At 36.8% G+C, this 17,234-nt stretch overlaps 1 protein-coding gene across 1 annotated transcript in view; it reads right to left on the bottom strand.

The window, feature by feature from the left end:
* Nucleotides 1-2,269: 2,269 nt before the first annotated feature.
* Nucleotides 2,270-17,234, bottom strand: part of LOC112986300 (maltase-glucoamylase-like) — a 56,224-nt gene continuing 41,259 nt past the window's right edge. The window contains exons 36-48 of the mRNA XM_026105504.2: nt 16,104-16,188; nt 15,209-15,347; nt 11,923-12,056; nt 11,397-11,431; nt 11,188-11,304; nt 9,634-9,782; nt 8,491-8,575; nt 8,324-8,380; nt 7,533-7,657; nt 6,997-7,085; nt 5,876-5,925; nt 4,061-4,231; nt 2,270-2,662 (exon numbers count right to left, since the gene is read on the bottom strand). Coding sequence (XP_025961289.1) covers nt 2,600-2,662; nt 4,061-4,231; nt 5,876-5,925; nt 6,997-7,085; nt 7,533-7,657; nt 8,324-8,380; nt 8,491-8,575; nt 9,634-9,782; nt 11,188-11,304; nt 11,397-11,431; nt 11,923-12,056; nt 15,209-15,347; nt 16,104-16,188 — 1,299 coding nt within the window. The 3' untranslated portion in view covers nt 2,270-2,599. The remainder of the gene's footprint in view (nt 2,663-4,060; nt 4,232-5,875; nt 5,926-6,996; nt 7,086-7,532; nt 7,658-8,323; nt 8,381-8,490; nt 8,576-9,633; nt 9,783-11,187; nt 11,305-11,396; nt 11,432-11,922; nt 12,057-15,208; nt 15,348-16,103; nt 16,189-17,234) is intronic.

Raw genomic sequence — 17,234 nt, 5'->3', positions numbered from 1 at the left:
ACATCAATCTATTATTCAAATTTGAACAGTTTTTTTTCTTTCATTGATTTTTCTTTATGATCAGAAGTTTTTTACTACATCCTGAGGCATTTTCCAGCCCTTTCTCGTTTCTGTGTAACTAAAGATGCTGGCCTTTCACATTATAGATCCTTTCTTGTTTTGCAACTGTGCCCCTAGGGCTCTTATCTGCAAAGCCTGATCTCCTCCCTGAATGCTTCTGTGCCTCAGTGGCAGGCAGAGCAGGTATGCTGGGGAGGTGGAGGCACAGACCATTTCTCACCTTCTTGAGATTAGCCTCTGCAGCAGCACAGAGTGCAACAGCTATCACCTCTCCAGGAGCTTTGACTTCCATCCTTCAAACATTTAACTTTTCCATCTGTTTACCATTCCGGTAAGCAACTCTTTATCATTGCATTTTTTTTTTCTGCACTCACCCCATAGATGTTATTTTCTTTCATAGGGTGATGGAGCAACTCTTTATCATTGCATTTTTTTTTTTCTGCACTCACCCCATAGATGTTATTTTCTTTCATAGGGTGATGGAGCAACTCTTTATCATTGCATTTTTTTTTTCTGCACTCACCCCATAGATGTTATTTTCTTTCATAGGGTGATGGTACAAAGCTTTTTCCTCCCAAAGGTATGGTTTTCAATAGAACTGGGAGTTTTGATTCCCTCACTTAAAAGATAAAGTTAACCTATACAGGACAAGACATCCCTCTGCATTTTCTTTAACTGTTTATCCAATTTCCAGTGAACAGATACATTTTGCTCCTCAGTTGTTACGTTTTGGGTACATTTGCAAAAGGATGACTCCCCCAAGCCCTCACACTGGGGCCCTGTTCCCTCGGGAACACTCTCAGCTGTGCTGCCATGGAGCAGCAAGCAGGATGGACTTCAGGACCCAGGGAGTCCCCTTCCCCTTGCAGCCCATTGCTGTCCTTTCACCTGAACACCTTGGTTAGGTTCAAGCAGAATGGTTATGTTCCCGTGCACACCAAATCTCTGGTGAGGCATCACCAGCACAGGAGACCCCAGCCACCATGCAGACCCATGCACTTGCAGCCCCAGAAGCATGGTGGTTTACAGGCACACAAAATCCCCAGTGAAGTCATGATGGGCCCCGACCAGCTGGTAGACTGGTGTACTTGCTGCCCAAAGACGTAGTGGTTATCAGCATTATAATGCAGCACCTGACCCACACACTCTCCTGCTGGAGGATTAGGGCTTCTGCCCCATTTGATTTTTTTCATATGCTCAAATTAGCCATTGCTCTAGTTTTTGCCAGTAAACTTCAAATATGGTCTGCAATTTTCCCTGGGTGGACTCTTGCACAGATGTGGGCCTCTCTGCTTTTTCACAACTGATGGCCACACAGATGCGTGTTTGAAGCTGTGATTCCTCCCATCCTGAAAAAGTTTTTCATGAATTACAATCTTGAGGACACAGTAAAACCTTCCTCTCTGGCTGTTTTTTCTTGATATGTGTGTAGTTCAGCTGACATGCTGAGCTTTCTGCCAGGAAAAAGCCAAGAAGAAGGAATGATTAGTCCTCCAGATAAAAATAATAATAATAAAATGATGAAAATAAGCTCATGGAAGCTTTTTACTGTGCCTAGTATTTCACACACCAGTCAGATGGGCACAAAGTGATAGGACATAATATGGTCAAAAGGCTTGGTAATCTGCACATCCTATTTCTGTAGCAATGTGACAGCTCTTTGCAAGCCATTTACTTGCACAGTTGGTCATGACTAGCATGAGAGAAAAAAGTGTATTTTGTTCCTTTGGCAAGAAATGTTTTTCAACACAGTCACCATTTTATCTTAAATGATCACTTTTTTTGGATTTCCGATTTCTCTACTGCATTGGGGAGTCTCAGTAGATTCGGTCCCATAATTACAGTGAACCATCTGTGAGATATTGGCTATTTAACTGTTTTAGTACAAAATTTTAAATTGGAGAGGAAGCATTTTAAATAGGTTTTAAGCACAGTCATTAGAAATTACTCCTACCTCTAACAGAATTTACTCCCAGTTTATTTAGTTAAAAATATACTTTACCAATCTCTTTAGATCATATGCTGTACTCTTAAGATACAAAACAATCTTTAACATGAATTGCTATAACAGTAAACACACAAAAATATCTCCTTCCATCAAGATGGAAGCTAAATGTGGGTAGAATTATGGCCCCAAATACATGCAGTCAATATCAACCACATTTTTTTAATAAAATTCAGAGAGCATAAAGTCAGCCAGAATGTCTACTTCAGGGAATCATATAATAGATTTTAATTTTGAAACATGAAGCTACATTCAAGTGCCATAATATTTAAAATACAAGTTCTGCATCACACAGATAGCTTGCAGTTAGCCTTGAACAATAGTAAAAAGTGCTTTATATACACATAATACCTTAATATGAACTAACTATAGCTAATGCATTTTTATAGCATAAAGTATTTTAAGATTTTGAAGAAGCAGTATGAAAATTGAAAGATCTTTTTAGAAAAGAAGAAAGTTCCAGGATGTTATTTGCAGTGTTATTTTCCATGTCACTGGAGTGTTATTTGCAGACCAGTGTTATTTGCAGGTACTTTAGCTCCATTCCACTGTGTAGGCTCTGCCTAATTCAAGTTCAAGCTGTGTGATTAACAGGACCTTTGAAAAACAAACAAACAAGCAGTGACTAACTCTACTCTGAAGACGCCTTGCTTTTCTACAGTTAATATAGAAGATAGCAGATTCTCATTTCAGATTACAATAATTTATTCTTCTTTCCCTGATGTTTCTACCACTACAAAGTTATTTTAACTGGAATAGATTTTGGATTCCGGATCACGGGGCTCTGATCCCTTCCCTTTTATTTAGTGGCCTTTTTAGAGATTAAGTTCCTTTTGTTTTTTAAAAAACCCCAAACTTGGCATACATTTTAATTCAACTGTGCATTCGAATTCCTTCCTTCTCTATCCAAAAGAGAATGGAAAAAGAAATACTTCTGCTTGCATTCTTAATTCATCTTCTTGGTTACATGCAAAGCTTATATATTTTTGGCTTGCCATTGAAAGGCAGAAAGAAATGGGACTCAACAAAATACTGAGTTTTGTAGAAAAGGTGGTAAAATGCCAATAATTGAAGAGATTAGGTTGTCTCACTCTGTGAGAAAACTGGCAACACCAAATGCCACAGCAGTTCTGTTCATATATGGAAAATGTTCCATAAGAGGCTGTCTTGAAGGGCACTGCGATTGCACCAGCTTGTTTCAATCGTCTTTAGGAGAGCTTGACTTTATTACCTTGGGTCACCTGACTTCTCTGTGATAACATATACGACAGCGCACAAAGGAAAACAATAAGAAATGCACTGGATGCATACAAATCACGTAGATTGAAACCCTGACACACTGAAGTTCATGGAAACTTCGATAACAACTTCAGGACTAGGATTTTACTCCTACACGTAGGAACCCTGTGCTGAAAGTGCAGGGAGCAACTAGCGCCTAAATCTAAGACAGAAGAAGAGGTGTTATTAGGCAAATAGCGTTAGGAAATGAAAAGTTGTTAGAGAAGACTGACAACAGGGTCACGTAGAGACTCAGAAAGCACTTGTAGTAGCTTTTTCTTCTTTCACATCTCACAGGTTGCTAATGAACTATTAAAATCAGTGAAAAACAAACAGGAAACAAAATCCACCAGTTTTTCATAGTCAGGAGAGATTTGGGTTCCTCCACACTAATTTCTACAGTGAAATGCGCCACTGTGCGAGCCGCATGATATTTACTATTTATTAAACAGAGTTTGACATAAACATTAGCTGACTAGAGCTTGTGTGTCTTGCTGAAAACTACAGCAATGGCTGGTGAAAATACTTCAGTAACTGTGTAAGAGAAATTTTTTGTTGCAGAGGTACCCTGAGTTCTTACCTCTAATATGCCAGTGGTTTTGGTACAGTGAAGAAATATTTTTAAATATGATACTGCAGCTGAGCTCTGAATCCTGAATGTTTAAGAACACACAGGTAATTGTCAAGATAGCATTTCCCATGAAATTGTCTACTCACCTGACTTGTACTGTTATAGTCTAGACTATGAGCAGATGCAAGTGCTTCACCATTCTGTGACACTGTCACCTCCTGAATGTTTGACGTCACCCCCAAGATGGTAATTTCAGTAAACTTTAAATTGTTTGGATCAGCATAACCGTGGTGCAAAACCTTGATGTCTAAAACATTCTGAAAGAAAAAGAAAAAAAAAAAATCAGTGATTTGATTGTCTGTTGACTGTTGCATGTCAGAGTATGCTTTTTTCAGCCCACTTGAGCCTTACGGTTTTTTCCTCTTATTCTGTTCTTTTTTTTAATCTTCATGCTGACATTTATTTGTCAGATATTGAAAGCTTTGATTTTTCTTGGATTGTTAATCTGACTAAATGCTGGCCTCTATTATGTCTTTAATTGACGCTAAACTGAGGCACAGCAAACTGGGCTGTCTCCATTGCTTCACTGGGGCGCAGTGAAATACCTGCACACTCATGACCATGACGCAGGCAATGCACAGTACAGTTTGCTAGATGGGGAAATCTGTACGCCAGTATCACTGGGAGAGAAATTTTGCCTGGTCTTCTAGCATGTATGAGGCCAAACTTGGGGACCTTTCTCCCTGCTTTCCACACTCCTTCAACAGCTCCTCCATCCTCACAGGACACCAAACTGGGAGAAAGAATTCATCGGTATTCCCAAAGCCCCTGCTCCAGTGGTGGGCTTCTCTAAAAATTTTGGTACCTGAGTAACTCCTTTTTCTTTAAGCATCTGTATTTTAAAAGAACAGTTTTAAGTGCCTGTCCTGAAAAGAATCCCGAGACTGGCATCTCTGTTGGGTTGACATACTTCTTTGCAGCTGTAAGCCAGGGTCAAATCAATTTATGTTTAATGTTTTCCAACATTTAATTTTAGTTTCTTTCTCTTCGAGCAAGGATTGGCTTTCTTGATGTGGCCTATTTGACGCTGCAGATTTTGTGTCATATATAGATACATGCGCTTGACTGTGTGGCTTTAAAATGTGTGTGAACTGATGATCTAAAATGTATTCATTTAAGTAGACACTAGCAAATTATCTTTAAAAGTGACACTGACTATGCAACTAACAAAATACCATTGTACTTGTACTTACTTGATTTTTGCATCGATGCATGTTTTCATTTTATAAAAATCACTTATGAAACAAACTTGTACGTTCAGAGTTACATAAAAAATTATATCATAAACACATACCACACTTAAAAATAAGTTAAAATAGATACCTTCATAATCCTTTTTAAATTTGTTCTTAATACAATTTAATATTAATTGTATTATATTACATCCTCACCAAATATACTGCTTCTCAGTTCCTTCATGTATACCAGAAGAATTGGCAAATGTATATGTCTAGGATTCGCATCAGTCTACTGTTAAGCTACAACCTACTGTCATGTTGGAATCGTATATCCAGATATGGAATATGAACCAATATCTGCCTTAGAGGTTTCAGGCTGGATGGGCCACTGAATACATATATATGCACATCTGTGAAAGGACCTCAGTGAACTTAATTAAGTTGTCCTGATTTCTACTGATACAAATAATGCAAAATGAGTTTATCCTTCTAGTATATGTTACTTAATTTTATTGCAAACTTGCAATCCCAAACAGTTTTTTGAATCAACAGTTATAGATCTGCAACAGTCCTCATGATACTAAATAAGAACTAGTCTATCACAGAGAATTAATGTTATTATGGGCTATCTGAATATCAAAAGATCTGAATTAAAATACCTTGGCTAAATATATAACAATCATCACCCAAAGTAATCAAAAACTGTAAGGGAACATTACATACCTGATTAGCACTAAATGATGTTAGCAGATATATACCATCTTCATATGCATCTGTTAAAAAGAGAGTAAAGCAAAATGTACTTGCTCTTCACCTGAATATTTTTTTTTAATGAAATAGAAGAATTGTGTTTCATATACTGTAAAAAAGGTTTAGAGAAAAAATACAAAGGAAGGCAAACAAACAGCATTAGGAAGATGAAGGATGCTAAAGATCAGCAACAGAAAAATGTTTCCCACTGAAGAAGTTATGGCAGTGATTTCCCACATCCAACTCTATTCTTTGTCCCAAAACACATTATCATGATAGATGATGATGCTTCTTTGATATCACTGTTGTATATTTTGTCAGCTCAATTCTTAAGCACCAAAAGAACTCAAGCAACCACAGGCATTTTAGGTATTTGCCTTTCTGCTCTATAGAAAACAGATCACAGAGATCCTGCTGAAGTGCACCTTGTGATCGATGTTAATTTCCTCTATCCTTAACCTACCGTGAACATACATAGTCATAATTTCTAAATTTCAGTGATAACAGGTGGTGATGTATGTAAAGCACCTCTAAATACACTGATAGCATCCTGCAGCCTTCCCAACATGTCATTATGCTAACTAACAATTTTGTGCATTACTTGTAGTAATCTCAGGTGATAGTTTATGGTTATTACAAGGATAATACACTGTGAATGTAGAGGATAAGAGACTTCTAAATATCTCTTATCTGAAGATAATTTAAATATATTAATTCAGAGGAAATTAGTTAAAGCTTCACACTTAATCCATGGTTATGCTTTTCATAGGTACAAGAAAGCATTCTTATTATATATTTTGTCCTTGGTCCAGGACACAATTTAATTTATGCAAAATATGAATTCTATAAATAACACTATCATGGAGTTTAAATAAGAAAAAAATCATTTTATTATAATTTTCTTCTGGTCTACCTCTTTAAACACACACTTAAGCTGCCTGTGCCTTGTCACACCGTCATTGTACAACAGCTCTGAAGAAAATATTACTTGTTCACATATTAGCAATTCACAGAGCTAAAGAGAGACAACAATCATGCACTGAAGGCTTGGAATTAATTAGGTTTATTATGAAAGCAAGAAACGTTGTACTTACCAATGCGAACCCCATCATCCCAATAAAGCTGACCTTGTGCAAGCTGACTATCATTCAAAGCAACAATAAGTCCCAATGGATTTTTTCGGCTATGAAAAACAGAATAATTTTTCCTCAATTTTCTCAGGTAAGCACATTTTATGTTTCTCATTTGTTATAATTTACATTATAGATATTGCATGCAGCTCAGTTTATCACTGACACTAGTCTTCCTGAATTCATAGTACTAAATTTAAAGGAGGCCATAAGAAGGAAACTAAATCCAAAAGACAGCCATGAAGCTAATGTGCTATCATACATGTAGATTTTCTCAGGGCTGCTAATATTTATATGAAATGGGAGATATTGCTGGGCATGGTGCACATTAAACCAGAAAATTCTACTTTTCCCAGGTTGAACAGAGGAATCCAGAAAAAAAGCTGCCACCATGTAATTAATATGCAATTTATTTTCCATAGCTTTAATTACATACTTACTTTTAAAAGCAGAAAATAAAATGAAATTAATTAAAAAAAATTTAATTAATCTTATCATACCTGTAAAAAGTAGTATTAGCAGGGCTTTGTGTAGCAAGGATGTAACCACCCCGGATATGAAGGTTGATGTATTCCAAAGGAGCTGATAAATTTCTGAATTGTCCCCTAAAGCCAATGAATTCACCCTATATATGAAAAAATAAAACAAAAATTAATCTTCTTGTTGAATTGCTCTTGATTTACACTTTTTTAAGAATGAAGGCTATAAATATATATATGTAAATATTAAGAGTTGTTGCTGCAAATACTTTTTAAATGCAGAAGTAACTACATCATATTTTTAAGATAAGGTATGAAATTCTGCAAACATAAAATAATGACTTGACACTAGCTGACAGCAGCTGAACCAAAGGGTTTAGTCCAGTAAAATACTAACTAGTGAAAGATGAAGTGACTTGTGATGCCTGCTATTCCTTCCTCTAAATCTTTATTAAATTTCTGTGAAAGGCTGATGCAGCTAAAACTGTTTCATCTCCTGCCACTCCAGTATTCTCAGCAAAGAAATTCTATATAGCTTTCAAAGGTTAAAAAAGTCAATAGAAATACTTCAGATTAAAGGTATTATTCCATGTTTTGATTTACTTCTACTGGGGTCATGTTAAAAATATTGCATTAAAAGGAACTGACATTTTTCGTAAGAAATCAGCCAGGAAGATGTGATTGCTACATGCTGGCTGCATGGTGGTAAAATGGGCACAGTTGGTTCATACCTGGCCACCATTCTCAGCAACCACGCTGCTGTCTAAACAACATTAGGAAGAACATATAAGTCAGTTTTTAAGATTACTTACAGTGTAATAATCATACCAGCGGGCATTCGGTATGTAAGCGTCCACTGTCACAGCATTCTGGAAATAAACATTTTTGTTTCAGATATATTAAAGCAAAAAGCAAAGTCTAGCTAAAGTGACTTCTAATACATTCCTATACATAAACACTTGAGTAATCAAAGACCTACTGCTTCCATTACGGGGCTGATGAGCAGTGCAGGTCCCCACAGAAATTGTTTATCTATTTCCCACGTTGTTCTGTCTTCCACAAATCTGCAAGGTAACAAACCAACTGTGAGATATTTGGTATTACAAAATGTTTCCTTATTTAAGTTTTTTTGTTGGCAATTGAATCTACTATTTCCTCAATTTTATTTACTATTTATTTACTATTATATTATATTATATTACTATTTATTTACTATTAATAATAGGCAATAAAGATTGGTTATTGAAAATATATCTCATTTAATTATAAATGGATCAATTAATGCTTGCCAAGAATGTATAAAGAACTTAATGAGAAAATGGTTAGAGAAATGCAACCTTCTACTTTGTTTTCATTTCTGCTGTTTCTTTCCATTTGCTTTTCAGTATATTCAGATCATCGAACTCAAAAGATCAGTTTTGCTCAGTGGGTATTAGTAATAGCAAAATTAACTACTGGCCAGACTGGGAACAACTTTCTAATTTGTAACATTTCTTTCTTAGGTACTTTGACAGAATCAAGTCAATACATGGAAACGGTTCAATGCTCATTAGTGGAAGGCAAGCATTTAGATATTAGACTTCATCATTAGTGTTAAAAGTTAAGCTTTTGCATGTGCTGTCCCTTCTGAACAGATACAAATAAGGACTTATGTCTCTTATAAACCTGTCTTTTTTTCATCTGCTATATAAGTTTGGCCAAAATAAGTTACATTTCGTGCAAAGCTCTCATGATTTACGTCAAAATTCTCCCTCCCTCTTTTTCTGTTTTTCTGCTGTGAATTTTGACCCAGCTGTTTTTGCTACATTTGCTTTTTGATTTTACATATGTCCAGCACCAGACAGAACTTTTGTTACTTACCACCAAAGATGATAGGAATGAGCCTTAAAATTTACATATTAATCCTAGATAAGAAAATTTTCAATTTGTGAAATATTTGGGTAGTATGGAATGGAGAACTAGTGCTGCTGAAGTGTGACTTGATGTTGACAGCTTGTATTCTCACTCTCATGCAAATTTTAAAAGAAAAAATTCTATAATCCTTGAGGGAAAATATTATTTTGTTATGAGGGTACTGACTGTGAAAATTCATGATTAATGGAGAAAAAAGAGTCACACTTACTCGTGGAGTAGAGGGCGGATCACAGTACTTCCATGAGCATGGGCTTCATACATTAATGTGTAGAGATAGGGTAACAGGGTATATCTTGTATTCAGTACATTTCTGGAAATGTCTTCAAATGTTGAATTCCAGGCAACAGGATCTTGCCTCTAAAAAGAAAAAAAGAGACTACTGTTATTCAAACGGGATTATTTTGTTTTGAAGCAATTGGGGCGGGGGGGAAGCACGGGTTAAAGAATTTGCTAATGGTTACAGTGGAGTTCATATTTAGCATCTTTTTTTCATCTTATACTTCACCTATAAAATCATCTGTGGTAACAGTAACTTTCAAATGTGTATCAAAACCAATATAGCAAGACATAGCTAAGGAAATTTCTGACAACTCTTGCAAACTCCTTGTCCTCTTGTAATTTAGAGCACTTTTATTTATTTATTCTTTATTTAAGAACAAAGTGATAGTAAAAACAGTAGATGGCACTGTCAGCCTCAAGCGGGGAAACTAAAAAAGGGAGAAGATGAGAAAAAAACTAGGGGGAGTACTTTAAAAATGTTTAATGCAAACTCAACCGACTGTGAGACACATTCTGGTGTACAAAATATATTATCTCTCTTTTCTGAAGGGCAGCACTCAGGACTTTTAAAAAAAGAATGAACCACTAGTGAGGATGTCAGTAGCGCTTTCAGTCTTTATTGGATATATTGAACAATACCTTGGCAAATTGGGTAAGACTGGAAGCAACATGACAACCTGTAACCTGCATTTTTAAAAGCTTTTAAAAGTCCTATCAGAAAGTGCGCTGCAACAAGATAAAGCACACTATTTTTCAAAAGCAGACTTCAATCCATTAGATATATGCCATATAAAGACCTGTACTCTGCCAGACCTTAAGCTCTAACTAGAATATAAATGCTGTTTCAGTTATTTTCATCTTTCCAGTTATCTTGTTTTATGGATTTCTGTAATACAGACCTTAGACAGCACGGTTCTACATTTAGACTTTTTTCCCTTTATTCTTAAAAGAACTATTGTATATAATGAGAAATAAGAAATTCAATGTCTTATGGTGGGAAATGTGCAAAATACAGCAATTTCAGATACCCACCCAAGAATCTCATGACACTGCTCCATTTTCTGATTTGCTGTGTGATTATGAACAATTAGGGATGGGAACACCAAGGTCAGTTTTGCCCCTTTAAAGGTATATTGCCATAAAAGTGTTCTGTTTTAGTCCTGTAGATGTGGTGTGTGCAAATAAAAACGGCATATGTGAAAAAATAAATACGCAGAAGTTTGACTCACTCAAAGCACACAGAACAGGCTGACTTCATGTGGTCTAAGTCATGAGGCAGGCTCTCTGTGAGTGTTAAACCTGATAGCAGAGGGGGAGACTGAGAACAGAGCTGGCATGTGGCATATAACCAAAGAAGTGTTCTTTTCATGTCTGTTTTGCTTAGAATGCATGTTTTGGGGGGGGGGGGGGGGGGCTGGTCTCTGTGTGTGATGTTCTGGCTGGTCTGTTCATGTGTACTGCAAGGGGCACAACCATGACTCACCTTTGCTCCTTCCCCATTGTGATTCCTTGAATATGGGTAAAAGGCACCCAGCTCCATCCAGCGAACACACATCTCATACTGTGCATCTTGAAAGAAGCCACATATATCTGCTCCTGTCTGAAAGTTTAGAAAAGAATCCAGTTGGAATACTATAAATTTTTATATCGAGTGAAGATAATCAAATATAAGGTAATAACTGTTTAGCTTACATAAGGTATTCCAAAGAGACTGAACTCCATCATACCTGCAAGGAAAGGATAATTCAACAATAATAACTGGTTTTTTTTCCTTTGGTATGCTAATGGTTGCATAGATGATAAGTATTGAAATATAGACATTCCACAGTTTCTCCAATATGTTGTGGGTTATTCCATTACAGAAAGACCAGAGAGATGGTTCTTCAGAAGTGAACAGATGTTGGCCAGCAGGGGCAGGATCACTGGAAGGTGGTGGGAAACGAGTGGGGGGAGACTGTGGGTGGTAGGTGGTTGAATCCAGCAGGAATTAGAGCACTCAGTTCCTGATACAGCCAAATCCAATTACTATAGAAATTATAAAGAGTTTTGTAATAAGCAGTAAAAAGAAAAGGTCAAAAAGGAATTGACCATGAATTCTGACTGTTGAATTGAGTAATTTATTTCAGGTAAAAGCACATGACTATTAAAAGCAAGTGAATCAAGAAGAATTTACTGCACAGAAAAAAAAATGATTACAGATCCTTTTCTTTCTACTTACCAATAATAGATTTAGCAAGCTGATCCCAGGCTGCAGTATTATCACCAAGCCAGTGTCCTGCCCACTTTCCACTACTGGGATATGTTGAACGGGTAACAATAACTCCACGCTCCTTCGTGACATGCTGCAAGGCACTAACATCAGAAATAGTAGAAGAAACAAATTACATGAGAATCAAAATAATTTAAATAGATATTACATAAGACACTGAAAATAAACCTAGTGACTCATCTTGATATAGCGAAGTGCAGGTATGTTGTTCTTGTGAGCATGAGCAGGCATACATCCAATATGTTTTGTATTGGGATTCACTGTGATTCACATATATACAGAAACTAAGAATGGTCAGCCAGCCTATGATTAGAAAGTGAACAGGGAGGTGCTAAAATACAGATGTCCAATTAAGGCTAGTTAGCGTATGGGATTACACATTTTTAATGGTTACATGACATGGTCCAGGGCACATCATTCCGTTATTACAAAATGAGAAAATTTGCAGCAACAGTTGAAAATAATCTCAACAAAATTCAGACCAAGAAGATAGTAAGGGGGAAAATAGAGGTACCAAGAATATTGAACCTGCCAGCATAATATGACTTGCTGAAATGGTATTGGAACAAAAAAAAAAAATTCATCTGTAATCATTTCAAAGATGATATGAAATGGTCAATGTGGACTTGTCTACAAATAATCATATCAAATCAGACATTTTTCTGCTCTGAGCAGATAACAGGCCTCACAGTTAAGAAAGAACCAGTTGAAGTGACATATCATGGCATTTTTGGTCTCCAAAATTTTAGAGCAAGGGTTAGTAAATATTCAAGAATGATGTGCCAGAGCCATATTTTTCTCTCCCAAGTTAGAGGCAAAAGCATGTAAACGGAAATGGAGTAAAAGTCAGGGAATGCCACTGGCAAGATACTGTTGATTAGTATGGCCCTTGCCTCTGCATGAGGCTCCTTGCTCACACGGAATTCAGAGCACAGAGGCAGTCGGAGGCTAGACCCACTGGAGAGAGGCAGACAAACACGCCTTTCAAGATTCGCAGATCATGGTCTTCTTGTGCATTGCTGGCATTTTTAGGGACTTAGCGGGGAAAGAAGGAAACAGCTAGCACAAAGATAGGACTCCATCAATGGCTTTTCCAGATGCTGTGGCATAGAAACAGCATGGGCAAAAAGGGGTAATATATCTTCTCAAAGTCTCAATCTGCAGTATGAGCAGGGATCCTTGGGAGACAAGTTATGATGATTGTCATGAGCATCAGTACCCGGAGGTGCAAGTGTGCTCGTGGTGCATTCTGAAAACATATAGTAGGGAAAAGATCGCAATTGTGAAGAGGCTGGGATGCTGGGCAGGCTGGAGGAACTAGGTAAAGTTGTCCATTTGGTGTGAAGACTTTTGACTGCATTTTCCTCTTAGAGAAAAGGAAGAGATGCTAAGAGGCAATTAAACTGACAGCTTTCACTTGGTTTGCTCTATTTAAACAATGCTTTGGAAATTGCAACTAACATCTGAAATGTGAAGAAAGTATGTATCATGCATAGAACTGCATATGTGCTTAAAGGAAAATGTGGCCTAAGTGTTTTGCTGACTCAGGCTTCCAGGACTCTGTGCTTTAGGACTGAGCCTAAAGTGTATATGTGAATAGCAATACCTCAAAACGGTTACTGTATTCACTTTCAAAGGTTCTGGCTTTCAAGTTTACACAAAAGCCTTGTTACTAGAGAACAACATCAAGCCAATATCAAGAAGCTACTTTTAACTGTTGGAGAATAGAAATTACGTCAAGTTATGTAAAAAATTACTGTTCCCATTTAGGTCACATGCTTCTGTGAGTTTTGTGTGCAAATGAACTTGCTGTTTGGATGATCTGATATTAGAATAAATTATTATTACAACATTTCTCCAGTTACCCAACTGCTTGTCCAATTAGCAATGAAGAAAAAATTGGGAGTTGTGATTTTTTTAAGTAAGGCTTTTCTATACCTTTCAAGTGTGAGAATATTTGTATAAGCTGTGTAATTTATGAGAGTCAGTTCTGTTATAGTGCCTCTTAAAACAGAAGAAAATATTTCTTTACACTTGAGTTCACACTTCATACACAGAAGCAATGATAATATTCCTCTTTGTGTTAAATTACCATCTGCTCACAAAAACTAAATTCCATTTAATTTGGCTGATAGCATTAGTATCATTCTTTCCTGTCCTGTCAGCAATACTGTGACTACCTTGGCTGAGAGTGATGCAATGGAATGCTGTGAAATGTAACATCCACTCAGTCAAAATTTAAGTAGCCTTGACATGTTATTTATTTTTGGTATTCTCAAAATTACCAAGGACTTTAAGGTCATTGGTAACTGTAAAGAAATACTGCTTCTTGCATAGTCATTGAATTGGAAGTGAAACGACACTGCTATATTAGAAGTTACCTAAAATAGCCTCGGATATTATTCATTAAGAAATATACAATAAAGTTTCCTTGGAACTGAGAAAATAAATTCTTAAAAGGAAAGCCTGTGAACACAGTTTACATTTAAAAAATTTACCTTTCAGCATTATTCAATTTATTTTAATGATGTTATGAATGCCTAAATTGCACTCTATATTTAAAATCTATATTCATTTTCCCCTGCAAGTAAGCTTGTACAACACAAAATTTATATGGTTGAAGTCATTAGAATTGTTATACAAGGAGTGCTCCCAGCTAGGTGAGAAATAAATTTTTTTCAGACTTGGGTTAACTGTCTTGCTTAGTGTCTGTGGTTTTAGAGCTGCTAACCTCAAAATCAAGACTGTCTGCCTGTGCTGAGATAAGGAATGAAGGTGTAGACAGCTGCAGGTGTAGACAGTGCCTGATTTTTGTTTTTTGTTTTTTAATCTCTAACTGGCTACAATTGCAGATGGCATTAAATGAAGGATGGAAGCAAAGATTCAGCTCTGGCCTGCAAGGACTGTCTTACCTTCTCCTGCATGTCCCTTTTCAGCAGCTCAATTTCATACCATCCTGATTTCACTATCAACAAGATTATTGTGATACCTGAACAATAAACTTGGCTGAGATAAAAGCAATTACAAGTCCAGAGGGCAAGCTATAGCACTGGTTTTCAACCTTCTTAACAGTGAACTCCACTTTTACCTGAATTGAAGAACTGAAGATATTAAGATGAAAAGCAAAAATTACTAGGCATGCTAAATAAACTGGTGAAAGTTTTGTTCTTAAGAATATAGACATAGATAATTCATTTGTTACATATTTTGGAAATAACAAAATAATGCAACTTACTCTAGGGTAGGTTTTGTTTGCGACCATCCATAGAGATTATGGACATCGTAGTGTCTAACTGGAGTACCATCCGAGAGATACTGTTGACCTTCCATGCATAGAGTTTTGAAAATTAATCCCTCTGATCTAGAGCCTAAAGCTAATGGAAAGAGAATGAAAACATTTCTGTTTTAGTAATTAACATTCAATGATAATTTCAATGAGTTACTTTCTGTTAATTTTCTTAATCTCCCTAATTCAGAAAATATTGCAAGTCTTTGTTGGCACTGCTGTCTCATCCATATAGACAGAAAACCGGGAGGAATATTCTGAATATTAACTTTCTGGCAAATCCTGAGACATGAAGCATCATGATTAAAGACAGCAGTAAGCAAGAAAAATATTCGAATAAAGTATTAGTAATTATTACCAGTTAGCACTACTGCACACCAGTACTTAAGTAAAGCCATGCTAAGAATGCTAAGTATTTCAAGTGCATTCCTCAAATGAGGACTTATATTTTTACATGTAAATTACTGCTCATGAGAGGAGACATGAAGATATTTTATGAATTTTCACTCATTAATTTCATTATTCAGCTGAGAAAAACATGCAAAATACTGGGAACCACATTCTTGATCATGTCCAAAGCAAAGGACTTAGATATAAAATAGGTATCAAACCCCATATGCAGGCAACTAGCTGAAAATGACTTAAAAAGTGCCATGTGGTCACTGTTCTCACCAAAACAGATTGGAGTTAAGCATGTTCTTTGAAAACAGAGCCACTTTTTAGTTAGGAGTTCAGTTATGGATTTATTTACCTAACTTTAATCATTTATGCCACATATATTATATAAGAAATTATACATTAACCAAAGCGGCCTGAAACTGTTTTAAGCAGTGATTAGACTTACAGGGCATATAAGGTGGCCAGCTTAGGTTGTCATCTCTGCAGCCATCGATGGCACCATTAACAAAGTTGGAAGGTTCATTCATGTCCTAAAAACATAAAGCTAAACTAATTATATTCGTTTCATTGTACAACACACACTAAATCCTAAATTGCAGAAAAGCAGCATAGTAAAAGTCCTCAGGAACATGAACAGCTGCAATTTGTGTCTGCCATGTTACATTTTCTTGACATAGGTTTGCAGCTGTACTTCAAAAGAAAAGAAAAAAAGAAAAGTAGAGCTTTCTCTCCTAGGAGTAGCAGTTCTAGTGTATAATAGTTGTAAAGTTTAATTTCTCCATTAGAAATATTCTCTGAAAATACAAGGTTACCATGGATCCACAGGGAGCCTTGAAGTTGATATTCAAGGTATTCAATTTAACTGTTTCTTTCATTTTCTGCGTTATGTCCTTATAACTTCCACTAGGCTCTTAGGTCTCCTTCCTTCTCTTTCCTTCAGTCAGTCGGCTCCATAGACACACTCAACACTGACATGGGCTGCTGCTGAAAGGCTGTTCCCATCCTTCCTTTCTCCCACACCTGGACACCACTTGCACTCCTCCATGCAGCTGGTTTGTGAATGGGAACCAGCAACTGATCTAGCTGGAAACCCCTCAGGGAAAGAACAGGGCTCAGCTGCTTCATCTCACTCTCAGGGTGGCCACCTGCAGTGCTGGATCAGGACTGAGTGGGTGGCAAGGATGCAGGGGAGGTCCAGGAGAGTGCACAAGCAAAGTGACATGGAGCTGCAGCTGGTTAAAAGCTGCATACAACAGGGATGTTCTCCTTCACTGAAAGTTTCCTCTTTTCTTTAAAGACGAGCGGAAGTGGTGCGGCCCCTGTTTCAGAGAAGAGCCTAGTGCTTTCATTCTTCATAAGGAAATGAAGACCCTCATTTAAATTTTTAGCTTGTCTGACAGAATTCAAACAAACTTTTCTGTAAAGGGCCATTTTAAGGGAAGTGAAGGAAGAGTAGGCTCTATTCCACACATCAGAACACTGTCATTGTGGAGAAAGAACTTCGTCATTCACTGAGGCAGCAAGAATCTAAAGCACCAAACAAAACTGAAACCTTTAGCTGGTGAGCTCAGGTTCA

This window comes from Dromaius novaehollandiae, chromosome 15 (genome assembly GCF_036370855.1).
Source record: "Dromaius novaehollandiae isolate bDroNov1 chromosome 15, bDroNov1.hap1, whole genome shotgun sequence".
In the NCBI taxonomy this organism is placed as follows: Eukaryota; Metazoa; Chordata; class Aves; order Casuariiformes; family Dromaiidae; genus Dromaius; species Dromaius novaehollandiae.
The sequence above is the reverse complement of the archived record's forward strand: the minus strand, read 5'-3'. Positions and strand labels throughout refer to the sequence as shown.